The sequence below is a fragment of the Ambystoma mexicanum genome, chromosome 7q (assembly GCF_040938575.1).
Source record: "Ambystoma mexicanum isolate Mex_15411 chromosome 7q, UKY_AmexF1_1, whole genome shotgun sequence".
Lineage (NCBI taxonomy): Eukaryota > Metazoa > Chordata > Amphibia > Caudata > Ambystomatidae > Ambystoma > Ambystoma mexicanum.
In genome coordinates this window covers 946,436,126-946,462,375 of record NC_090941.1, presented here as the reverse complement: position 1 = coordinate 946,462,375, position 26,250 = coordinate 946,436,126, and the positions used below count along the sequence as shown (strand labels likewise).

At 46.2% G+C, this 26,250-nt stretch overlaps 1 protein-coding gene across 7 annotated transcripts in view; it reads left to right on the top strand.

The window, feature by feature from the left end:
• The window catches only part of AAMDC (adipogenesis associated Mth938 domain containing), a 339,865-nt gene that overhangs the window by 147,521 nt on the left and 166,094 nt on the right, over nt 1-26,250 (top strand). Inside the window, exons 2-3 of one of the 7 annotated variants that reach the window (XM_069639947.1) lie at nt 4,237-4,360; nt 13,926-14,080. In XM_069639947.1, the coding sequence (XP_069496048.1) occupies nt 13,949-14,080 (132 nt within the window). In that variant the 5' untranslated portion in view covers nt 4,237-4,360; nt 13,926-13,948. Of the gene's footprint in view, nt 1-4,236; nt 4,361-9,022; nt 9,136-9,213; nt 9,234-9,333; nt 9,582-13,925; nt 14,081-26,250 lie in introns of those variants that run through there. The other 6 variants (XM_069639948.1, XM_069639950.1, XM_069639945.1 and 3 more) reach the window with 6 other exon arrangements.

The following is a 26,250-nucleotide window of genomic DNA, read 5'->3' as shown; positions in this document are numbered from 1 at the left end:
CCCCAAATCCTCCTTCCAATGTGGCAATGAATTTCTAACGAGCATGGTCTGTGGTACTTCCCTTTGCTCTATCGCTATCTGCCAAGGCACCCCAATCTCAAAGACCATCTCCCCTGTGTCCTCTGTGTCTTCGAACAATTGCTTGTCGGACACATCCCTTAGTGATAAAGTTGGATCGATGCACAGAACTGTGCACCACTCCACTTCCTCATTTGTGCCTGATAGAACCACCCTGTTCATATTGATCATTACGGCCTCTAAGAGAATCATAACAATGGTGCCTGGTGTTATTTCCTGTGGCACAACAGGCCGAAACAAAACTCAATCGGTACCAGACATGTCTGATACCCGGGATCCAACCTATCAAAACGACCACCCCATAAAGAAACAAAGTGGAATGTACAGGTACCCCACTGATTGCGCTGTCACTACAATAAGCATGCACACGTGCTGCTTCTCTTACCGAATATGAAACTGGAGTCGAGCATACTATATCCTCCTGCGTGAAGGCAATCAAAATCTGCAACTTGCTGAGGAGATCTCTTCCCAAAAGATTTGCCGGGGTGTCTGTACAGTACAGCAAAGAGGCAGATACATTTTGAGTACTTACCTTAATACGGAGATCTTCAGTATAAGGAACCGAACGGATATCCCCAGAGAATCCCTGTGGGTCCATCGTTCTGCCTGACAAGGAGAACTCGCCTTCCTTAATGCTATATTTCGCAGCCCCTGCGTCGACCATGTATGAGAACATTTGATCACCTACATGCACAACGATCTGGGGTTCCTCTTCTGGATCGGTGGTAACCGACAGGACTGGACACATCAGAGACCCCTGTGGGCTGTCCGTCTCCTGGTAGACATTGGCACCGGGAGCGAAAAAGGGCTATTTCCAAGAAACACTTGCTCCATTGTAATGTGTAACCGTTCCTTGGGGTAAAGGATTCTTCTCCCAAATCTCCCATATCATGGGTTCCATCGATAGGCCAAAAATGAATAATTTTAAACATACTTTCCTGCACACATTCCCTATGGTATTTTAGAATGTTTGCCTTCTAAACAGGAAGTACCCAGCACAAAGGATTCAATGGAGTCTCCATACTCCAACCCAAGATATCCCAAATAATTTCACAAATACCTGATGCCGAACCCGCGGCACAAAAAATTTCCACCCAAAGAATCTCCCTTTTTACCCCTATCCAGTTTCTTAGTAGTTACCCACAATCACTCACTGTACTTGTTTTATAACGCAATTACCTTGCTCCGCTACTTGCTACAATTCTCCTTCTGACTCACAAGCCAATATCTCTGAGATATCCCTTTCAATCGAGCATAGAAGCAGCGCAATACTTTTCACTATAGCACTGCTGCTTTCGCTCTCTATCAATAGTATGGCCTTCTCTACAAAACCATTCTTCCCTGACTATAGGAAATTTCCCCTTCACTACTTTGACTAGCCAAGAAAATCCACCCCAACAGTCAATACAGAATGAAGACTGCCAAGGTTATACTTCAGAAAGGTATCCATGGTTGGACCTGATGCTACACCACCTGCTGGTTAGGATACCACCTCACATCCCTAAAATAAGAAACTAGTTATATATACAAGGGACTCAAAACATAAAACAGTTCAATCACGCCTTCAAAATATCCACTCTTCCATTCCCTGCATTCTCGACTAATTCCACACACCCGCATTCCAATTCCAACCCCTTAAATCAAAAGAAACCACCCCTTTTCCCCTTGCTTTACCTCCAAAAGTACACTCATGTGACCCGAAGAGCTCCAATATGGTGCTCTGGTAAGTCGTCCTGCACAGCTAGACCACACCACCATGACCCAAGGGAACAGACAGACCATTAACCAATATGGTATCCGAAGATGTCTCTTTTTCACTGTGCTCAGAAGAATGGTCCCTGCTGAGAGGCACTGCAACCAAGTTGTGCGGACAGTAGACCCCACCGTTTTGAAAAGCCTGGGGTTCCTTTGTGGTTGTCAGATTTGTGGGGAAGGACCCCTAATTACCTTAACCCAAAGTGGGTCCGCAACCTGAGGAACGAGTGCACGTTTTGTACGTAATGCAAGTTTATTTTACAATCGTCCAGGAAGCAGTTTGATGGTGCCGTGGAGCCAAACTAACCCAAGTCTCAATGAATCACCTAAGTTGATACATTATATACTGCAACAGTTAAAACACTCCCAGATACTTTATTGCAATCCACCCCCCACACATGATTGGACAAAACATACACAAAGAAGTTACATCTTTCTTCATTTCTTCCCTTTTCATTGGTACTTGACAATCTTTATTTCAACTTCAGATCATATGCATAGCACACCCCTGCTTGGGATTCTTCCATGGTAGGTTGTGACATCATGACATAATAAAACATTCACATAAAAACATAATTAATTACTAGTAACAACTGGCCTACGCCCTTTAACCTTAAGTGTGATTGCAGATGGTCTGCATGGATACTTTAGCAATACATGAAAGCTGAGCAAACAAGTTCTTCTTTGAACTAGCAATGAATATCTCATCCACCCTGGTTTACTGGCCCCATTGATGTTCTAATTTATACAACTACCACTTCAGCACATATGACCTCTAGTTCCACCCTGAGATAACAATTGCATCCCGGGCAAAATCTCACTCCTTCTTTATTGCTGGCCCGAGCAAATGACCAGATCCCTCTGCGCGACTTCAATGCAACGGGAAAGATTACATCTATTCCCTGTGGACCTACTGAGCCATAAACCACTGCGTCCTGTTCGACGGCTGACCCTCTGCTGTATTTCTGCCATGATTCACCATTAGCAGGGAATCCTGGTTTTAGGAAGACCCCTAAGCTTGCACGGCATCAATTTTGGTGGGAAGGCATGATGGTAGATGCGTTAAACTTTGTGAAGACATGCAAGACCTGTGCATGGGCAAAGACTGAAAAAAGGAAACCCTCTGGTTTGTTATTGCCTTTACCAGTTCCACCGCAACCTTGGCATACTGTCTCAATGGAGTAGCTTGTGGATCTACCACCTGACCAGGGATGTACTAATGTACTGGTGATTGTGGCTGTTGTAACCACAGCTGGTTCTTTCATTCCTATTAAGGGGGCTGCAATAGCAGTAAATTTAGCACAAGCTTTCCTCCAAAATGTAATGAGACGTCATGGATTACCTAGGACAGGGGACCTCAATTTGTTTCCAAATTCTGGCAGGAGTTTTGTAAAGTTTTACAAATTTAGGTAAATTTGACAACAAGCTGTCACCCAAAAGCGAATGGACACACGGAAAGAATAAATCGAGAATTGGAAAAGCACTTAACATGTTATTTAAGAGCAGGGAAGACTTGGGTGGATCTGGTGCGGTGCGCACAGTTTTACTATAACAATTCAACTAAGGATTCTGCATCCATGTTGCCTTTCTTTATTAACCAGGGTTTTCAACCCCGGCTCTTGCGTGAGAACAATCCTGAGGAGGTTCAGGTCCCTGAGGTGGAGAACAAGATAACGTTTCTGGGAGTGAATTTGCACAAGTCAGTAAAGGCGTTGCATCAAAGCAAGGTAGGGTACAAGAAGTATGCGGTTGTCCTTCGCAGGGATCCTCATAAGTATGTAGCCGGGGAGTCTGTATGGTTGTCTACTAGGAAAATAGCATTAAAGGGGAAGAAAAAATTCTGTCCCAGGTTTATTGTTCATTTTGAAATTGAGAGGGTTATCACGCCAGTGACCGTGAGATTCAAATTACTGTCTAGCTTGAATATTCGTCCGAACATTCATGTAAACGTTCTGAAAGCTTGTGCCCAAGGAACTACACTTCAAGGAGCTCCAGGTCCTGTAGATATAGAGGGATATGGAAATGAATATGAGGTACAAGCTATCCTAGATTCGAGAGTAGTTTGAGGAAGGTTGTAATATCTGGTAGAATGGAAGGGTTGGGGCCCCCAGATTGGTAGTTGGGTACCATTGTGCTCATCCATGGAGACAGAGAGGCAGGATCAGTCTCAAACAGGTTTGTTGAACAGTGGGAATTGTTTGACCCTATTTTATCCAGTGAGTGAATATGTGTTGGGATTTTTGCACGGGTTGATTTACTAATTTCCTCAACTGAGCTCATTAAGGGAATGGAATAATCCCATTCCAAAATGGAGAAGCCTCATCTCAGGAATTATTGGAGGAAGGGCAGCTGTGGCACTACTTAGACCCTTCACTAAGGTACTAAACTGCCTTTCATCTTTAGATTTTGTCCAGAGAGGTCACAGCAACCAGAGCTCCAGGAAATGAAAAAAGAATTTGGAGGAGGAAGAAGAATCATTTACAGAACTGAAGATAAGTGCAAGCCAGTAGAGTTTCAAGAGACGGAAGTATGTAAAAAAGCTGAAATATCATACAGTTTCTAAAGATTGCAAATAGTTGATTTAATTGGTAAGATTATGTAAGACTGTGAGGCGAATTTCGTTTAGAAATTTGTATTTTTGCTGTAGAACTAGTAGCAGAGTGAGGAAAGTGAAGAACTTATTTTAGTTTTACTTTGGAAAGGATTTATTTTTTGACAGAGAAGTGAGTGCGAGCGGCTTGGGTTAGAGAAAAGAACCCTTTGGCCTGACCATACTGCTGAGGCAAAAGTTGCCTTGCTTGATGAACCAGTTCTAACTCACGAAGCAGGCCTTGTTATAGCAATCGCATAGTGCAAGCCGAGTGCAGTGAAATAAAATTAAAGAGAAGTGTGTATCTGTCAGCAGAGGCATGGTCCAGGCGCGGACAGCTCAACGAGAAGGGCACACTCAGGCAGGACTGATTAGCACAGCATGGGTGTGTGATGAAAAGTCACTGAAGAAGCAGGACATGGCGTAGAGTTAGCACAGAGTGCGGTGACAAAACTTGCAAGAAGGGTTATAGAGCACAGAGGCACAGTGTTTATACAAATTGTCAACACAAAGGAATTCAAAAAAGTAAAAAGGAACATTTTAATTAGTATTCAGAATTAACAACCAAAAAGAAAAAAAAAAGAGCCTCAAAGTTCTTGTGTTAGGGAGAATTCTCCAGAATGGCTAATTTCCCTTACCTGTTGAGTCTCTCAGCAGCTTTCCTGGATTTCTAGGATTTATTTTTTTCACCTGGTAAGAGTGTGAGCCTTTTTTCCCCCACTCTTACATGTGTTTTTGCTGTTGTTGTACATTTTGTGTTCATGGACTATGGAGTCTCACCTACTCCATAGGCATCCTCTTTTTACTGTGTGTCACACAGCACCTTTAGTGCAGTGACACAGGGTTGTCTTTTCAGACTTCCCACTATTAAACTCCATTTTCTGGGACGGACTACTGTCTCTCAGAACATGTAAAATTGCCATTGACTTTACTAGTCTTTTTAAATTTACAGACCCAGTACAAACTATAGAGTACTGGAAGGGTTAATAGTTATCCCTTTTTGTCTGTCGCTCATGGAACATTATTTCGTTCCCCTTTCTCTAAGATTTGGCTGGTGGCATTGGGATCTACAGTTTTTATTCTACCACGAGCTATGACAATAGCCCCGGTACTGTTAGAGGCTATGTTGGTAGTCTTAAACTCTAACCCGCTGTACCCTATTTAATTTTATTTGGTTCTGGTTGGATTTATTCGCCATTTCTTTTTGTAAAGGTCTTTCTTGTGTTTTACTCTGCGCGCCAAACCAGGTTTGGTTCCTTTGTTTACTGTCCTTTGGCGGGATTCTGCACAGAAGCCCTCCTTAGGCGCCTGAGTTTCTGGGTGGACAGGATGTGAGGGAGGGGTTTGAGGCCCCCTGCACAGGGTCACCTTGGAGACCCATGTTGCACTCTAGTTTGATTGGCTAGGTGACTGTCCTGCCAGGACAGCCACCCTGATGTGTGATTGACAGCCAGGCTGTGTGCATGGGGGGAAAACTGCTTAAAAGCAGGTCTCTGTGACTTGGAAGGCAGAGTAGCCACTGGAATGAGAGATCCAACGAGGAGCTGAAGGAAGACGACTGCTGCAACTACTGGACATCCCGGTGAAGCCCTGCTGCAGGTCCGAATAGCCCGAAATTCCGACAGAGAAGATCTGCAAGGAATCTTCTTCCCTTGAGCTTGGTGGGACCAACCAGCTCATCAAACACCAAATGCCGGCCTTCCTCTCCTGGTCGAATTCGCTGTGCCTCGCTGCAGTGAACCGGATAGCCAGAAGGAACGGAACCTGTTTGGGTTTTAAGGAGCACATCTTTTATTCAACGCTTTGCTCTGCTGCTGGCTTCTTCCCTGGGCAGTGCAGGACCCTCCAGTCTTCCTCCTTCTTGTCACCACGACAGTCGCTTCAGGAACCGTGAGCCTGCAGGAACTGCCAGGAACAACCGCCTCAGCTACAGCATTCTTCTTCATTTAAGGTACTGTTCGAATCCGGTCTTTCATTTGGTCAGACCGCAGTCAAAGTGTTTGAAATCCTTCACCTCTCCGAAGGCTTGTCCTTCTCTTCTCTTTTGAATAACATTTCCTCCGACCAACTTCGTTTTGAACTCTTGGCAATGACTTAACCGCGGACTACTATAAACTGTGTGATCCTCTGCAAAGACTCTGTACCATTAGCATTGGTCCAGGCCTATTGATGTGAATCCTAGTTGTAGTAAGCCTTTTCTAGATTGCCCTGCCTATCACTTGTTGGTGTTGTTGATTTTTGATAACCGTGTCCTTCCCCTCCCTTTTAAATTGCTGGAGTGCCATTTTGCTCACACTTCATTTTGAGCTTAACTTGTCCAGAATTGATAGGGTGTTGCGTATTAAGATTGTGATTTTCTGCTGCTTTACAATAGTGAACTGTTTTATAACTGATGGTGTAAATAAATATATATTCTTTTACTCAGAAACCTTGAATCAGTGTTTGTTTGAACCATACTAATCTTTGTCATTTGTGTAACTTCTGATACTGCTCACTTTACTCTTGAGACAAGTCTGGCTGCTCAGCCATCGCTACCACTTTACTGTATAGTACAGGCTTGTACCAAAGGTGAATTTGTACTTACACTTGTAGTCCTAATTGTGTGTGGTGTTCCCAAAGGGTACTGCATATGATTCTGCCTAACGACTTTGTTATTATAAGGAAAGAGAAGAGCACATTTTAGTGAAAAGAAATCCAAGAAACTTTGCCTTCCAGCAAGAAATGAGCACGAGATCACAGAAAATGGTCACCAGGTTTAAGCAGTTGTGTGTTTTGTATTGTAGATCCCACATCAAAGAATTGTGCCACAAGAACCGAGGAGCAGAGACCAGTGGGTGTAGAGCAGAGATCTTGCAGTTTGTTTTGTTATCCAATTCCCATTTCCCCTCGGTGTTGTCAAGCCTGTAGTGGGTTATAATTCCTCAGGCAACACAGAGCTGTTGGGGTTCATGGGCCCATCGTCAATTCCAGCAGGACAGGTAAGCTGGAACACCTCATACATTGCTTCAACCTCTTTGGCTGCAGGTAATGCTTGATTCCCCTTGAACTCGGCAGTCAACAACACGACCCTTTCAAATACAGCAGTGGAAATAAATGAGAAACCTTGAATGGAGAAGAAAGAATTCTATGCAGATGTAATCCTCTTATGTGAAAATGTTCTGGAGGGCGGAGATGCGCTGCACTCGGAGCCAAGCGGTAGCATGGAGGAAAGGAGGGAGCAAGGAAGGACGCTGGAAGGCTTTAGCTGAGAGTGACGAACCAGCCAAGACCGAGACAAGGATGGACGAGCCGTCTCTCCTGGTGCCGTGACCATGCTGCAGCCGAGGTGGCTCTGGCACCGCAGAATGACGCTGACATCGGTGTCACAAGGAGGAACTAATCCTCTGCTCCGAATGCGAGGAAGGAGACTGCCGAGAGGCGCAGAGTCAGAGAGCATGCGTTGACATACCAGAGAAGCCAGAGAGAGGAACGCATGAAAATGATCTGGCTGAGATGCTATCCTCCTGGAGCAGTCCCAATGTTAACAGAGGTACCAGGGTTGCCCAAGGCAAAGGAAGGTGTGCAGGGCCAGAAATGTGTCAGGCACAAAGTATTCATATTCTCAAGTAAAGACATTTATTAATATAAAAACGGGTTTGGAAGCTGCCTAACTGGCCCTATTAAAAGCCACCATTGACAAAGCTAATGGCAACAAACATAGGAAAACATACTCTGAACACCGCCCCCCTCTATGTGCTAATGCTATGTGTCCTGAAAAAATAACATGCAGAAATTTGCGAACTTTGAAGTAATTACTGGCTATGTAGGGCCCAATAACTTAACGCATTCCGGCCTATATATGTAAAATGCAATAAACGCTAAAACTATTGCCTTTTCCAGTGATTGTTTTATTGTACACAAAATAAAATCTCACGTTTTTCTACTGATTTAATATATTTTAATATGTGGACGTGTGCAAAATGCATACCCGTGGGCCTTAAAGCACAACTACTCCTTAGTTGTTCCCTGTTTGTGCTGCTGCTTGCTTCGAAAGTAGCATATACGAATTTGTCATTGAGCATTAAATTGTGTGTCACAATCGCGCCTATGCATAGGCTTCTGCAATGCATTGTACCACCATAGGCAGTTTGCTATTTTGGCGCAACACCTCACTTGCATAGGAGCCAGCTCAGCCAGATCTGTTAATGGGATCAAAATAGCGGCTCGTGGCATCACTCTTGCAGGTGATGCCCGATGAGAGCTGCCTAGAATTGGTATGCTTTCGATAGTGTAGGGACGGGTCCAACTGTTCTGCACTTCTGCCTGCTTCATTTTATCAACTGATTCAGCCCTGCCCTTGCCTAAACCCAGTAGGAAACGCCCACTTGTTAATAGGCTTGTGCCACTCGCAACAGGTGGCACAAAGCTGCACAGTCTTATCAGACAATATTTGCATTTCTAGTATTTCGTTTGGCGATACATTAAAAAAAAAATAACATTGGAACATAATGTAACCAAAATACTTTCAATAGACACCTTTTCTATTTATAAGGCGTGGACGGTGTTCCCGGGTTACTTATCGCGAAAGTAATGCATAGTGTTCGCTCTGAAGACAGCAGTCCTGCCTCTGAAGACCGGATCCCGTTTTTCAGGGAGGGAAACAAGTCGAGTGTTGAGGGTGTCGATGATTTTCCTTCGCCGTTCAAATGTATCTGGCGGTGTTTAGTGTATCGGTAAGAATGATCGGTGTAAACGCGGGCTATGTGGCATTTGGAAAGTGGGAATCCCATTTCTTCTTGGCCACTGGAGGGAGTTTGCTGCTGTCTCTCAGGTCACTGTAGATTTAAATGCGTGTATTAATATGTGCGTGTGTGAGACTGAGGTGGTGTCTTTTCATAGCCTTTGCAAGATGAGCCGGCGGGGTGTCTGATTTTAGCACCCTGCTAGGCTATGGCGCGGGGGTGACCGGGAGAGGCAGAGCTATCAAAGCTGCAGCTGTGTACAGAGCTAGGGCAGTGAACTCTCCCAGAGAAGCAGGTTTCCTCCGGTGGAGAGAGACCCGGCCAGGGCTGCACAAGAGACGCAGCGGCGTCTCTCTGACAAGAGCAGAGTGTCGAAGGGCCGAGAAGATACAGGACTCCGTAAGGCAAACTGCAAGTTCTTCATTGTTATTTGGGGGGTAAGTAATCGTATACCCACCAATAAACCCCCTCATGTATACCGTAATAAACGTGTAACTAGGGTGATGGCCGTGGTACGCAGGAGTCGGTACCATGAGTGAGCGAGCTAGGAGACAGTGGTATTGTGCACCATGGCAATCGTTATTTTCATTATTACTACCAGTGCTTTAAGTCTAGGGTGACCAGATTTAAGAAATAAAAAACCGGGTCAGTCTACCTATAAAGGCACCCATTTGTAAGAGACTACCATGAATGACTACGCATCAATAGTGGGATAATGGGGACGGGGGAGTGGCTCCCAACTATTCCCCCATGGATGTTAACGGTGTCGATTTGGTTTGACTTTTTCTTTTCCTCTTGCATAGGGTCTTCATGCACTCTGGTTTCTCAGGCTCCCGTAACCTTGATAGTTTTCACAGCCGTTATTCACAATGTATGTATCTTTCAACCACCCCCCCCTGCATAGGATAATTGTATATTCTGGTTTCTCCGGCTCCTGTAACCTGCATAGCTTTCATATGTCACTCACAATGTTCATACCTTGTAGTGGTGTCCCGTAAGCTTGTCGGCTTTCCCCACTGTTACTTGGCTCTGTAGCTACTGTCTAACGTGTGTGGAGCTCGGGGTCTCAGGTCCCTCATATGTTCTGGTCTCGGCCTCCCAGCCCACCACTGCTCGCTAGGAGTCACGCCACCAGATGAGACGCAGGGATTCTCATCTCAGCTCCCTCTCCGACCTCGGTTCTTTGGTCAGGGAGCACGCCAGCTCTTGGGTGTTAGGCTCACTGCTTGCCCACCCTCCTTGCTGCTACTGGCTACGCGGCCCAGCGTAGCTCTGCCCCTCCAGGATGTCAACGATGCAGAGGCTTGCCTCTGCATAGTGGTTCTCTCTTCTCCGTAGGAGTTTCCTCTCTTATACACATCACATGAATAAGCAATGCAGTGTCCTTCTTCGCTGAACATAGCGTTCAGGCTGTGTTCCGCATTGCCTGTAGCCAATGCATTTAAAGAAGGATCTTTTTAAAATATAGTAATTGCAGGAGATCATAGTCTTTTCCACATCCATATATGCAGAGAAGGTGGTTTGCACTGGGAGTTCTGCTCTGTAATGGGCGTCCTTGTCCCCAAGATGGGAGTCACTCCCAGTGAGATCCCACTTGCCTAGATCCCATGGAGGGTTTTGCCTAGCGGTCTCACCTCCCTAGTCTCACAGAGGGATATTTGTTCACTTGGTGTTTTTAGCAGCCACATGTATCGACACAATTATGGCACAAGATGATTGGGGGAGTGAAGGGGCACAGGGTTAGATTAGTAGACCCATTGTGATGCAAGTGTGGGTACGGGGGAGGGAACCCAGTCATCATACACATTCATGTTCACGGTCCACCGCATTGTATTTTGATCATTTAATATGGTTGGGTCCTTGGGTTTCCATCGCCTTGTCTACCACAGCCGAACAGTGCACTAGGAGTGAGTGTGTGCTTGCACAGTGGTGAACAGAAGTGGCACTGCCCATGTACAAACATGGCATTCATCATTACAGACTTCCTGTCCTTTGCACATGCAAAGGGGCAGGCAGTATCCATAGGCATAACAACCTTTGCGCCCACATCAAAATGTGATGCAGGCAGAGGCACTGACAGATTCCCTGCACCTAGCAGAGTAATGCATGGAGCGGATTTCTGACTGTCTTGGTGCTCTGGGTCAAAATGGCCCATTGGTGCAAAAACACAATTTGTCTCTGTCATGATGCCTACGTGCGGGCATCAGGACCAAGCCCATCAGCTCCGGAAGCAGGCATCCAGATACCTTTTAAAACCCCAACAGCCCCGGCTGGGGGCTGTTTGGGTTCAGTCCTGGCGCCTTAGGCGCCAGGCTTTTCATGGAAATCAGTCCTGGCGCCAGGCTCATAGACTTTACTTACCTGATGCAGACCATGCTGCTAGTGAGTCCAAGCCAACGTGAGGCCTTCATGGGACTATTTTTCTACAGGGACTATTTTTTACTCAGGCGTGGTTCTAGGGAACTTCTTACCTGGAACTGCTTTGGAGGCTATTTAAACCACGCCCGAACAACAGCACACGCTTCGCGTTATTCTGCATCCAGCAGCGTAACGCTCACCGTGCCTGCAGTCTGCGTCCAGTCTTCTGCCACGCCCGCCTCGAACCTGGAGCTCCTAAAACCAAGAGGAAAGAAAGGGACAAGATTAGAAAACAAACTATTTCAAATTCCTCACCTGATTTCGGATCCATCTCGCCTCCGGACCTGGAAGGAACATCATTTCTGTACGCGTCGCATCTCCAGCTACAGCGCCATGCCATACTCGCCAGTCCTCGCAGCATCTTTCGATTCAGCGCTGCCTCCATCATTTCTTCGCCGAACTCCAGCACCTGAGGGACAAAAGAAAACAACAAGGTGAGCCGAGAAAACCAACAAATAAAACACTTATCATCATAGACTTACCTGATTACCACCGGAGGCATTATTCTATAACTCTCCACATCTTCATGTGCCGCACCTGCAAAGGGAGAGAAAACAAAACGTTAAACACCGGCAACATTTACCGGACGGCATCGGGTAATGCAGACACTTACCTGAGCGCCACCAACTGCCACAAGGGGTATCTTCTCACGATCTTAGTTGCAAGACAAGGAAGGAAGGGGGGACAAGAGTGAATCATCGGACATATTGAACTCTATGAACTTGATACTTACCGAGCCTTGCCAGGAACCTCAGAGTCAATACTCTCCGGAACTCTCCCACGCCTTCAAACCAGTGAAGTAACTGGCATCAACGCGCCCCTGCAATCCACGCAGGATGGAGAGCTCATCATTTAAAAACATAAGATGAGGTTCCTAAAAGGGGATATCGGAGGTGACAAGAAGGGAGAATGAGGACAGTGGGAGGGGGCTATCACTCATATCCATGGGTGGCTAAATCCCTTTCTCCACTTGCAGGAGAATACTTCTACGGATCAAGCAGACGAGATTAGGCAGGCCAGTCCAGACAGTCATCTCGGCACTACGCTTCACGTTGGTGGAGACCGCAGCTGTCCAGGTCCGATCGACGCCCCTGTGGGAACCAGGTGAGCGTAACAGTCTCTGCGTGTTTCCCCGTCTCATTTAATTACCCCCATCAAAATGAGGTTGAAGCAGAGTAAAAAACCAGAGGTCGGCTTCGAGGGAAATCCGCCATGGCCAAGAAACAGAGGGGTCCAGAAATGTGACAAATTACTGCTTTTATTAATAGATGTTCAAAAGCAGGGATAGGCACACAGTTGTCTGCAGCTTCCAATGCACTCTCCACTCATTAAAGGCTGGGAACAGGGTTTTATTGCATGATGACATCACAACCAAAAGTTACAGTCCTGGACCTTCGATGAGATGGGATTGGGTGAACAGTATGAGCAGACATACAAAAATCGGGCACCTCTGCCCAGGACCACCCACAAGAGGCCAGCGTGAGCTTTCACAGCTTGGGAAAATTACCAGCACAAGAGCACAATGATGGGTGGAGAGAATGGCCTCAGGGTACCACCTGTTTCCCAAAAAGGCTACCACTTCTTTGACTCTTCTGGCCCTGAGCAAGGACATTCCAGCCTCCAAAGTTATGCTGTGTTACATTTTTGCACCTTATGTCTTCAGTTTGATGGGAACAACAGTTTCTGCCTGCCTTGAATGAATGGGCCTTGTTCCCCAGGTTCAGATCATGTGTGTAGGGACCATAGATTTGAGTTTCTCTGCTTGCATTTATGAAGAATTTCAGCTCCAAGCCCTTCAAGGTGTTTTACCTTTTCTGTTGACTCGAAAACACTCTCTCCCAGCGTCCTTGGCAAGGTTGGGCCCAATAACTGTACTGCCAGCTCTGTTTGTGTTTCCCTGGGAAATCAGTGCTCATGTTTGTTGTTTTTAGGCATCAGCAAGCAGTTAATGTGTGCTCTTTTGCCACTAGCTAATGCCTCTACGTGCGTGTGTTTTCAGTCATGTCGCCGCTTCATGATTACTTTGGTGATGTCATCGAATTATGGTCTGTGTGGCTGCTTCAGTGGGTGGCATCTGCCATCTTGATGGTATGCTGGGGTGGGGGGGTTGAGGCGTCCACAACAATGCTGGGTGTGGGGTTTGAGGCCCCCACAAAAATGTCATAAGTAGGCCCAGAATGTCAGGTCCCACTCCAGATATGCCAATGTTTGCAACTGTGAAGAGGTTTCCCTCTCATCTGGGAGGTGTGTTCAGACTCGCCAATCCTTGAGTTTGTTTGTTTATTTCCCATGTCTGCTTTTGTACATGTTTGGCTTTGTTTAACTAGGACTCTCACACAAAGTTATTGTGCTTCTTGTTTCAGATTATTTTGATCAACTGTTGAGCATGTCTTCGCCAAACATTTCAAACATTTCGTGGGGCAGTATGAAGGTCCAAGGCTGCCCACAAGTGTACAAAGACTGCAAAGTGTGGCCAGGAGGTAGCCGGACCTGGGACTGGAGGGAAACTGGAACCAACGTAAGAGTCCTTCATTTATATCATTCCGCATGTGGGAAAGAATAGTTGGGTCAAATTTTGACTTCTCTTCAGTACCATATCTGGTGTCTGTTTTAGATTAGTCTTGCAGGAGGGTGTACTACAACATATTCAAGCAGTGCAGAGGGTTTACTGACTTATTGTAGAGAGTGTGGGCTGAGAGTGGTGGAAACCTAGATGGTGGTAATAGTGAGTTTATGTAAGAGACAGGTTTGGGAAGAGATAATGAAGAAAAAACTCAAATACATTTTGAATCCGCACTCTGCAGGGGGATATGGTCCGCCTCCATTTGCAACAAGGGTGCAATTATAAACTGGCCCAGATTCTCCATTCTGTTTCTGTACCACACCACAGAAGTAGAGGTCCAACAGCTTGTGTCTTTCCTGGTCTAGCACACTGAACAAACACTAACTAGGGAAGTTCAGATAAATGCATGCATTCAGCGAACATCGGTGGTGGGCCCTATGCATCCTGCAACATGATAAAATAGACCGTTTTGGCCTATCGCAATCTTTCATCTTTTTTCATGCAACTACAAAGTAAGTTCAGCCTGGTCAATCAGGACCAATCCTATTCGACCCCCACCACAAGACTAGTTAGGCTTTGTTGAATCAGACAGTACATAGTATGTGCTTACCTATTATGCAGTGCAGCTGATTTCAAAATGAACAGAATGCTTGGGCCTCCTTAGTATCCCAAGGAATGTTGGGAGGCACCGACGTTATACAAGGGTCGCCCCTATGCATATTGGGAACATCTAGACTAGGGGTCTGCAACTTTTGGCTCTCCAGATGTTTTGGCCTAAAATTCCCCATCAGCCATAGCCAGCACACAGTTAATGGTGAGGGAACTATGGGTGTTCTGGTCCAGAACATCTGGGTAGCCGCAGTTTGCAGGTCCCTAATCTAGACACTTACAATTACCAAAGGGGTACTTATCTCAGCTAATTTCACCACTGGAATGGACTGGTGTGAGGGAGACAGAAGGAAAATGGCATCTTTTAGAAAACATTTTGAAAATTCAGAAAAGGGCATTTTTCAAAGAGGTTTTCCCACCAGCCAGCTGGGAGAAGGGGAGGTTTGCCATCCACTGATTGTTTTTATTGAGGGTGAGCAGAATTTGGCATTTTACGTGTTAGTTTTGCTATGCTTCCTAAGTGTTGTATGTCACTGAGGAGAGTATCCCAAAGCTACCAAAATCTTATTTGGCACAGCCAATTCAGGACTCCAAGCCTGTTGAAATCATACACATATATATATATATATTTCTGAGGCTTGTGGAATCTTCTTAGATCACACGCTGTGAACACACATATATGTATATTTCTGAGGCTTGTGGAATCTGCTTAGATCACATGCTGTGCATAGGCCGACATCTAGTGGAAGCTGCGGAGTATTACAGTTTGTTTTTCGAAAGTCGAAAATGGGCGTCGACACAGGCGTGCCAGTAATACTATCCCTAGTGTGACGTCCACTGTACCCAAGATCCCTCACGCGTGTAGGATCCTCAGATTGTTTTTTTCCGCCATACTGGTCGGAAGCATCTTGCGGAGTTCCCTGGCCTTAGCCATACTTTTGCTGTTATTATAATTTTAATTCTTATTCATTCCCTTCCCCACCCCAACGTCGACCCTCAACCTCGACGACGGCTGGAGAAGTCATCGACCGTCGACTGCTGCACGACGGATCTGGGCCTCGGTAGGCCGCTGGCCTCGGCCCGGGCCTAGTAGGCCGCTGGCCTCGGCCCTTACAAGTAGGGAGAGTGGGGGGTGGTACATACTCTTCACTCTTGATATATAGTTACATTTATATATATTCCTACACTTAGCAGCCCGCTGCCTTAAGGTGCGTATGGAGGGTACCCCTTTTCAATTCTGCCCCAAGTGCAATCGCAAATACCCTTGGGTCGACAGGCACGCCACGTGCAATCTCTGCTTGCCGAGGGATCACCCCGAAGCGAACTGCAGAGCGTGTAGTAGGTTTAAACCTAAGACACTTAAGGACCGTTCGACAAAGCGTTGGGCCCACCACGCCAGGCAGGAGGCCATGGCAGCGGAGGGCGCCTTCAGCGATGGCAGCGACGCCGTACTTTCGGACGGCGAGGGCATTACGGCGTCGAAAGACAGCCGACGAGCGCAGGTCCCCGACCTCGGAAGGTCGTCCGGCAAGGCGGCTATGGGGAAGACCCCCGGCGACGCAAGCGCTACACACCTAACACACACTAAACACACTAAGACCAACCGGACCTCGACGACGTCGACTTCCCGGAAAGAGGCACAAAAAGAACGGTCCGACTCGGTGTCCTCTGGGCGCTCTCGATCGAGATCGCCTCACGACGCAAGGCAATCATCCACTCTTGCCAAGAGTGCCTCGCTACACACACTAACGGAAGTTCGATCGTCGGGAGACGAAGACGACTTCCACCCCCAGGCCGCGCTCCAAGATACCGAGACCGCGGTTAACATCAGTGAGGCCCCACGCCCGAAGCACACAGATACCTCTCCAGACCCTCGACGCCAGGCGTCGAAAGTCTCTGGGGCCCCCAAGGGACAGGGAAAACATTTTTCCACGCACGGAGAAGGGGGGAAACAGCGGAAAGCACAGCCTTCCACCCCTGTAAAGCCTAAGCAGACAAGCAAACACAAGTCTACCCTTGAAAATAAATCACCTGCTAAAGTAATACCCTGTTCCAGGGAATGGTCCAGTGAAGACATAGACAGGGTTATGTCTAGGATGTCTTCCTTGGCTGATTTTTATGATAAGAACCCAGAACACTTTCTTTCATATAACCCTCAAGGGGCCACACCCTCAGGCTCCTCCGATCCTATCCCGCTAAGTAAAGAGCCCCGGGTCGAAAGACCTGAACCCTTCAAGGTTCAGCCTTACTCCACTCCATATTCTACTCCACTCCCCAGTTATCAGGGACAAGTTTTCCCTGAAGAGGACCAGGAGTTTGCATTTATGGAAGAACAAACCGGGACAGATTACTATGCAGAGGATGAGGACCTGGAGGAGGGAGAAGATGAGCAGGAAATTTACAGAGTAGATTCCCCAGTACAAAGCGAAGCCCCAGTTACTGACTCTCCAGTTGATAACCAGCCCCTCCTTAACGAGGTTCTCGCTCGAGCAGCGGAACACTTCCACATCGACACCCACGGTGTACAGGAGGAAAGGGACTTCGCGGAGGAGTTTGTAGGAGAGAGAAGACCGGTCGCTCAGACCATCCCTATCCTCAAATCCATCCAACGAAGAATAGATCCTTCCCTGGTGAATCCTAACCTCACCAGAGCTGTCAACCCCAGAATTGAAAAGATTTTCCGGCCAGCCCAGTCTGACCCTCTGTATATAAAGGGACATCTTAAACCAGATTCCCTAGTGGTGACCAACACTAGAAAGAGGGCTGGCACGCCCTTATCTTCATCAGAAGCTCCTCCCGACAAGGAGAGCAAAAAACTTTACGGGTTTGGCAGAAAGGTAGCCTCAACGTCCGCCTACCAAGCAAGGATTGCGAATTCCACCACCCTGTTGGCCAGTTACAATTGCCATCAATGGGAAGAAGTCGCGGCGCTCATTGCCTCTGCTCCAGAACCGTTAAAGGGCCAGCTGGCTCGGATCTCGGCAGAGGGGAGAGCCGTGTCTGGTTGCATTTTAAAAGCAACTTTCGACGCCGCTGACAACGCAGGGAGATTGATAGCAGAAGGTACTGTTATCAAGAGACATGCGTGGTTACGGCAGTCGGGATTCAAGACAGAAACCCAGGCTTCTTTAATAGACAAGCCAGTGGAACCCGACCTATTGTTTGGGAAAGCGGTCGAAGACGCACTTAAAAATGCCAAAGATGAATATGAGACTCTCAAATCCCTTGGCCAGCTTACCAACAAACCCCCTAACCAGAGGGGGAACAATAATTTTCGTCGCCCACGCGGCCAAAATTCACAAAGAGGCAACTATGCCCAGGGACAAGGTACACAATGGAATAACAACCAGCAGTCTACCCAGAGTTACGGCAGGGGTAACAAGAGAGGTCGTGGAAGAGGCAGAGGCAGCCCCAACAAGGGCGGGGGCACGCCTCCACCAAAACAGTGACGCTCAGTTCAGGGTCCCTTGCCACGCAACCCCAGTAGGGGGACGCATTTCCACCTTCACCCAGGCTTGGGAAGGGATCACCTCAGACAGATGGGTGCTGTCAACAGTATCCGCAGGATATTGTATAGAACTACTGCAGCGTCCCCGGAATCATCCTCCACGACAAAGAGTGCACTCCCTAGAGCATCAAAGGATCCTTCTCGAGGAGATCGCCATTCTGCTAGAAAAGGACGCGATAGAACTCGTCCCAGGACACCAGGTAAACAAGGGTATCTATTCAACTTACTTCCTTGTGCCAAAGAAAGATTTGACAATGCGCCCAGTATTGGACTTACGGCCTGCCAACAAATATGTCAAGCCCCAAAAATTCCGTATGACCACGCTACAAGAGGTAATCCCCCTCCTAAAAAAGGGGGATTACATGGCAACCTTGGATATGAAAGATGCTTATTTTCATATTTCCATGCTCCCAGCGCACAAAAAGTACTTGCGCTTCAAGGTGGACAGTCGCCACTACCAATTCAAGGTACTGCCCTTCGGGATAGCTTCAGCACCAAGGGTATTCACCAAGGTACTGGCGGTGGCGGCTGCACACCTACGCAGGGAAGCAATCCCGGTGTACCCTTATCTGGACGACTGGCTCATAACGGGGGAAACCCCAGGAATTTGCAGGTCAAACATTCAGAGGACTATCGACCTCCTCCACGAATTAGGCTTCTCCATCAACGAGAAAAAGTCAAGTCTGGTGCCAAGCACCTCAAAACAGTTTCTAGGAGCTATCCTAGATACTCAGAAAGGATTGACCTTCCCTTCGGAAGAGAGAATTCGGAATATACTTCTGCAAATTCCGCATTATCAGTCAGGTCAACAGATAACAGTACGCAAAGCTATGCGGTTACTGGGCATGATGGCGTCATGCATTTACCTGGTCCCCCACGCGCGTCTGCGCATGCGTCCCATGCAGGAATGGTTGGCGAAACAGTGGTCTCAGGCAAGTGGTCATTGGGACGATCTAGTGGTCGTTTCGCCAACACTCGTACAGAGCCTACACTGGTGGACAAGAGAGAATCTCGCAAAGGGGAAACCCTTTTACGATCCCGAAGTACAAGCCGTGGTGACTACAGATGCATGCCTGACTGGGTGGGGAGCTCACCATCTCCACCACACAGCTCAGGGTCTCTGGTCTCACTCAGTAGCCAAGAACCACATCAATCTGCTAGAGCTTCTGGCAGTATTCCGAGCGCTAAGGGCGTTCGAGCCCCATCTACTGAACTTGTCGGTGCAGATCAGGACGGACAGCACGACAGCCATGTTCTATCTGAACAAGCAAGGGGGGACTCGTTCGCCAAATCTGTCCAAGCTTGCCCAGAAAATATGGATATGGGCACTCAGACGGAACATCTTCCTGTCATCGCAACATGTTCCAGGGGAGCTCAATTCCCTAGCGGATGCTCTAAGCAGAAACTCCCTCCCAGAAGAACACGAATGGGTCCTTCACAGAGACGTAGTAGAAGATCTCTTCTCTCAGTGGGGTTTCCCCACTATAGACCTATTCGCCACAAGCGAAAACAAACAATGCCCAGGATTTGCATCCAGGTTCCCCCAGCCGGACTCCCAAGGGAATGCCCTGTGGATGAACTGGTCAGGGATGTTTGCGTACGCTTTTCCACCAACTCCTCTCATCAGGAAGGTGGTGTACAAGATGAACAAGGAATCTATGACGCTCATCCTAGTTGCTCCCATGTGGGCGAGACAACCATGGTTTCCACACCTACGCAGGATGGCGGTGTGCGAACCCATCAGACTCCCAGCCTGGTACAACCTACTGTCCCAGCAACAGGGTCAAACAGTGCATCAGGAACCCAACTCTATGAACCTAGCAGCATGGCTCCTGAAGTCATAGAGTTTGGACATCTCAAATTACCACAGAGGTGTATGGACATTCTAAAGGAGTCCAGGAAACCAAATACAAGGCACTGTTACTTTGATAAGTGGAAAAGATTCGTTATCTGGTGCCAGAATAAACAAATCAACCCGGTTGATTGCACTCCTTCCAACGTTGTGACATACATGCTCCACCTGCTGGATGCAGGGTTGGTTTTTAACTCGCTGAAAGTACACCTGGCAGCCCTCTCGGCTTACACCACATCCCATAACAAGGTCTCGTGGTGGAAAGTACCAGTGGTTAAAGCCTTCATGGAAGGAGTAAAGAGACTTCACCCTCCTATTTCGAACCCACCGCCAGGATGGGACCTCAACGTGGTGCTAGCTAAGCTCATGGGACCCCCATTCGAACCCATGCATAAAAGTAGTCTCAAACACCTGACTTATAAAACGGCCTTCTTAGTAGCCATTACCTCCATAAGAAGGGTCAGTGAAATTCAGGCTCTGTCAGTGCAGGATCCTTTCTTTACTATCCACAAGGACAAACTGGTTTTACGCACACACCCTAGGTTCTCACCTAAATTCATATCCAAGTTCCATGTAAACCAGTCCATCGAGCTTCCGGCTTTCTTCCAGAACCCGCAAAGCTCGGCTGAGGTGAAACTACACACCCTAGATGTGCGTAGGGCGGTCCTATACTATGTAAATAAAACCAGACCGCTAAGGAAAACAGATCAACTGTTTGTCTCCGTAGCTACAGGCAGAGAGGGGGATCGCGTCTCTAAGGGCGCTATCTCGAAGTGGATTATCAACTGTATACAGCTGTGTTACTCTCTTTCTGACAAGACTCTGCCTTTTACGCCAAGGGCCCACTCTACTAGAGGCATTGGTGCCACTCTGGCTTTCATTGCAAATGTTCCCCTCGACACCATTTGCAAAGCGGCTACTTGGAGCTCTATTCACACTTTTACTCAGCATTACTGCATTGACACTCATTCCAAGACAGATACACAAGTGGGACAAGCGGTTCTAAGACACCTGTTTGCTCATGACCCTTCTCACATCCCACCTCCTTCTTCTGGTACTGCTCGCTAATCTATGCACAGCATGTGATCTAAGCAGATTCCACAAGCCTCAGAAGGGATACATTACTCACCGTAATCGTATTTCTGATGCTTGTATCTGCTTAGATTCACATGCGACCCACCCTTCCTCCCCTCCGAGAGAAGGCGCATGATTGCTTGTAGTCTTACCTTTTCTGTCTATCTGCTTGGATTATCTGTACTCACGCTACTCCTCATGCTTCCTCATGTCAGAAAAAATACAATCTGAGGATCCTACACGCGTGAGGGATCTTGGGTACAGTGGACGTCACACTAGGGATAGTATTACTGGCACGCCTGTGTCGACGCCCATTTTCGACTTTCGAAAAACAAACTGTAATACTCCGCAGCTTCCACTAGATGTCGGCCTATGCACAGCATGTGAATCTAAGCAGATACAAGCATCAGAAATACGATTACGGTGAGTAATGTATCCCATATATATATATATGTATATTTATATATATTCAGTGAAAAAAGGTTGTTAAAGGGATGTTATGGTTAAGTTGCGCTACTAAAAACCTATCAAATTCAGTGAAAAATGTTTGTGCACATTATGGTTTGGTTGCCCTAAGAAAAACCTAGCACATTCAGTGCAAACACTTTGTTAAAGGGATGTTCTACTTTGCACTACCAACTACTTATCCATATTATGGGTACAGGTAAAACCCAAAAATCCCAGAAATTCACCAGTTATGGTAAGCTAAGCAACCATAACTCGTACCACCAATGTGCTCTGCTAAAATTAACACCCATGACAGATGGCATCACAAATGTCATTGATGACATCACATCTCTGGCTCCCTCCTTTTTTGTTCACTGACATATCTATGCCAGGTGGTTTTCTTGACTGCCAGTCAGGAAGTAAAAATTCAAAAGGTACTACATTTGTAGACTTTACCATTCTGATATGTTCTTACACTGCATGGCTTACTGTTTAGTCACATCATATGATACATATATGTAGGGGAAGAAGCAAGAGTGAAACACAGTAATCATTTCTGTGCATGAAGATAAGCAGTTAGGTTATGAACACTTTCTGGTGATATTTCTGCTTTTTTGCTTATGTTACTTTTCCTATATATGCTCATGTTTCTATGTGTTGTGGTCTGTTTATGTTGTCTGTGTAGTAGTACAATTAATTAGTAAGTGAGGCATTGTTACCTACTTATTACATGCTTCACAGTACGCAAAACTCTGAAAGGAAAGCATTCATAATGTCACCATGCAACATGGCAAGATTTTGAATAATGCATCTCTAAGGTACATGCTGCAGAGAATGCCAACGTTTCTACATGAGTAGGGTTATGTAGTGGAAAACTCTGTAATGCAATGGTGTTTATAGCAATGCATTTTTTAATGAACCATGTATCTCATCATAGTTCTCCCAATGAACTGTGATCGTTTTCTAGCAACATTCTAATAACGATCCCTTGTGGAGGCGTTTCATGAACACTAAAAGCACATGTGATATCATCAATGATGTCATCACTGACAGTTGTGATGTCATCTATGACGTCATGGGCGTTAGTCTTAGCAGAGCACAGTGGTGGCGTGAGTTATGGTTGCTTATCTAACCATAACTGGCGAATTTCTGGGGTTTTTGGGTTTTACATGTACCCATAATATGGATAGGCAGTTGGTAGTGCAAAGTAAGTATAACGTCCCTTTAACAAACTGTTTGCACTGAATGTGCTATTTTTTTTTTTTTTAAGGGCAACCAAACCATAATGTGCCATGCACAACGTTTTTTGACTGAATTTCATAGGTTTTTACCGGGATACCTGTAGTTTGTATAGATGGACCATAGAGCTCATCATGAGATCACCTAGAGGCCAGACAAATCACATCTAACCTGGGTGACACCATAGACTCCCTAGCAATAAAAATCGCCCTCTCCCCCAACTCCACCATCAACCTCGTCTACCGCCCACCTGGCCCACTATTGGAGTTCCATGAGAACCTCCTACATCACTTAACAGGAAACCTAAAACTTGCCTCCAAAAGCATCCTCTTAGGTGACCTTAACCTAGGATACAACGACAAAAAGGATAAGCCAGCCACATCTCTTTCACTAGCCTTAAAGGAACTAGGCTTCGACCAAAAAATAACCTCACCCACACACAACAAAGGCCGCATCCTTGACTGGGTAGCCAACCACAACTGACACATTGACATTAGCTCCATCACTGCGACACCTTGGTCAGACCACCACATCATTCACTTCTTCACCCCCGTCGCATCTAACACCAAAAAGCCCATCCCCCCAGCCCTGGCAAGATGCGCCAAAAACCTTACTAAAGATAAGATCATACCACACCTAAGCATCCTCACAATAGATCTCAAGTCCTCTGACCCGTCAGAGCTAGCAGATATCTACAAGAGCACCATAAACTCTGCCATCAACACCATCACCCCTTTACAGAAAAAAAGCCAAAACAGTGAAACACTCAAACACATGGTTCTCCTCTGAACTTTAAGTACTCCGCTCTCAGAAAAGAAAAGCACTGAACATCTGGCAGAAATCCCCCTCCCCAGCCACCCTATTCCCCTACAAAAAATCACCTCCCAATACAAAAAAAGCTATAATCACAGCCAAGTCAGCCTCCTACAATGAAAGAATTGCGAATGCTAGCTCCGAATCCAAAGATTTTTCATTTTCAAAGAACTCACCACACCAGCCACCAAATCACAAGATATTGTTAAAGACCAAACCTGGTGTAACTCCATACAATCTGCCCTGTTGAATAAAATCGAACTCCTGCAATCAAAAATTAAGGAGCACCAGAAAAACCTATCACAGCATCTCCAATCTACCTCCACCACTAACCACCTGCCCAGCCCAGGGCCCCACTCCGACAAAGCCCACACAACCCCTTTCAAATTCAGGGAAGTAACAGAACAGGAAGTTATTGAGATAATGAACAAGATTAAACCATCTAACTGTAAAGGAGACCCATGTCCAGCCAGTCTGATTAAAGACTGCGCTGAAACACTCGCCACCTTCCTCAAAGCATTCATTAATGCCTCTTTCAACGGCAACACAGTCCCAGACAGCCTAAAAGAAGCGTGGGTACGCTCTCTTCTAAAAAAAACCTACTCTTGTCCCAGAAGTGGCTAATAACTACAGGCCCATCACCACCGTGCCCTTCCTGCTCAAGATCCTGGATAAAACTGCCTACACGCAAATCCAGGAATATCTTGAAACCAACCATATCCTAGGCAAAAGACAGTCGGGTTTCCGACCAGGTCACGGGACAGAGTCAGCCCTACTCGACTTAAAAATACAACTTGGAGACATCATGGACGAAGGCAAACTGGCACTCCTTCTACTACTGGATCTATCCGCCGCCTTTGACCTTGTCAACCATATCATCCTAGGCATGCACCTAAAAAATGAAGCGCACTTCTCCCCAGAAGCCATCGCATGGGTGGCCTCGTTTCTAAATGGTAGATTTATGAAGGTCTTCTCAGACACTGCCTCGGCTACCCCTACTATCATGCGGCGTCCCCCAGGGCTCCTGTACCGCCCCTACTCTCTACAATATATTTACCCTTCCACTCTTCAATGATCTCGACTGTCGCAACATAGCGTACACCAACTACGCGGATGATACGCAGTTACTACTCCCACTAACTGGGACCTATGAAGAAGACGCGACAGCCCTAACCAAAATTTACACAGTTACTCAAACCTGGATGGCTGCTAACGGTCTCTGCTTAAACGGGGACAAAACTGAGATCCTCATAGTAGGGACTAGCGAAATTCTCAACAAACTCCCCCCACAATATAAATCCTTCAACATCGACAACTCCACCATAACAGTCTCCAAGACTGTGAAAACCCTAGGTGTTCACCTAGATGCCTCACTATCCATGTCCCGCCAGGTCAACGCCATAGCCTCCTCCTCAGCGCTCACCACCAAGGTGATCAATGCAGTCAAACCTTTTCTCTCCACCAAAAACAGCCTATCCATCGCCAGAGGCACAATAGGTACCAGCCTGGGCTATTGCAATGCCCCTTTTTTAGGCACCTCTGTCAACAACATACATGAACTCCAAATCACGCAAAACAACGCGCTCCGAGCAGCATTGACCATTCCCAAAAGGGAACACATCTCTCAAGCAAGGAAAGATGCCCACTGGCTACCGGTAAAGGAACACATACTCTTTAAAGCCATGGCCATCACACATAGTTTTATATTAACATTATAGATCATAGTACTTGTGTTTCTATGTGGTGAGCTCTGGCGTAGTTTACTCATATAGACAGTCAAAATTTCATCATGACTCCAAACAATTGTAAAGAAAACGTGTCTTTAAATAACCAAATGAGATGAAAAGCACTCAATTCAAATCAGTAGACACTCTCTAATAATTCAAAATTTTTATTAATATGTAGAAAAAGCATTATAAAAGACTGATCTCATTATTCTAAAAAACATCACAAGTATCAAAATCAGTGCACTCATTTACCAATCCAAAAAATTAATAGTTCAACTGGTAAGGTACATTATTCTCATCTAAAACCACAACAATCCATACGCCAAACATACCTCATTCATACTCGGACAATTCATCATTTCATTCAATTGTAACATCTAAATCATCAATGTAAAACAACATCCTAAAATACAACGATACAACCTTTTGTTCATTATAAATATGAACAGTAGAATTTTCACAACTGAGCCACCGTCAGTTATACCGTCTAGTACAACAGAGAAAAGCTCAATATCGTTTTTATCAGTGCCGTTAATAATGACAGCACATTTCCAAATCCGACATGTTTCTTTCTGTACAGCAGTTATTCAACAGAAATTCTTCAAAGGCACGAAAGTCCAGCGTTGTCAAAGGAACGTCAGTGGAATTAGGAACATGTAGACTACACCAACAACTCACCTATAAGTATAAACATCGAAACACAATCAATCAAACTAAATATGCAAATCTCTCGATAGATTATTGCTACCACCGCACCATAAATGAACTGAGTGCAGAGTAAGGGTCATTAGTACCCCTATACTTCCTTCACCTTTACAGAGATCATGTAAACCACCCACGGAATCATGATTGATAC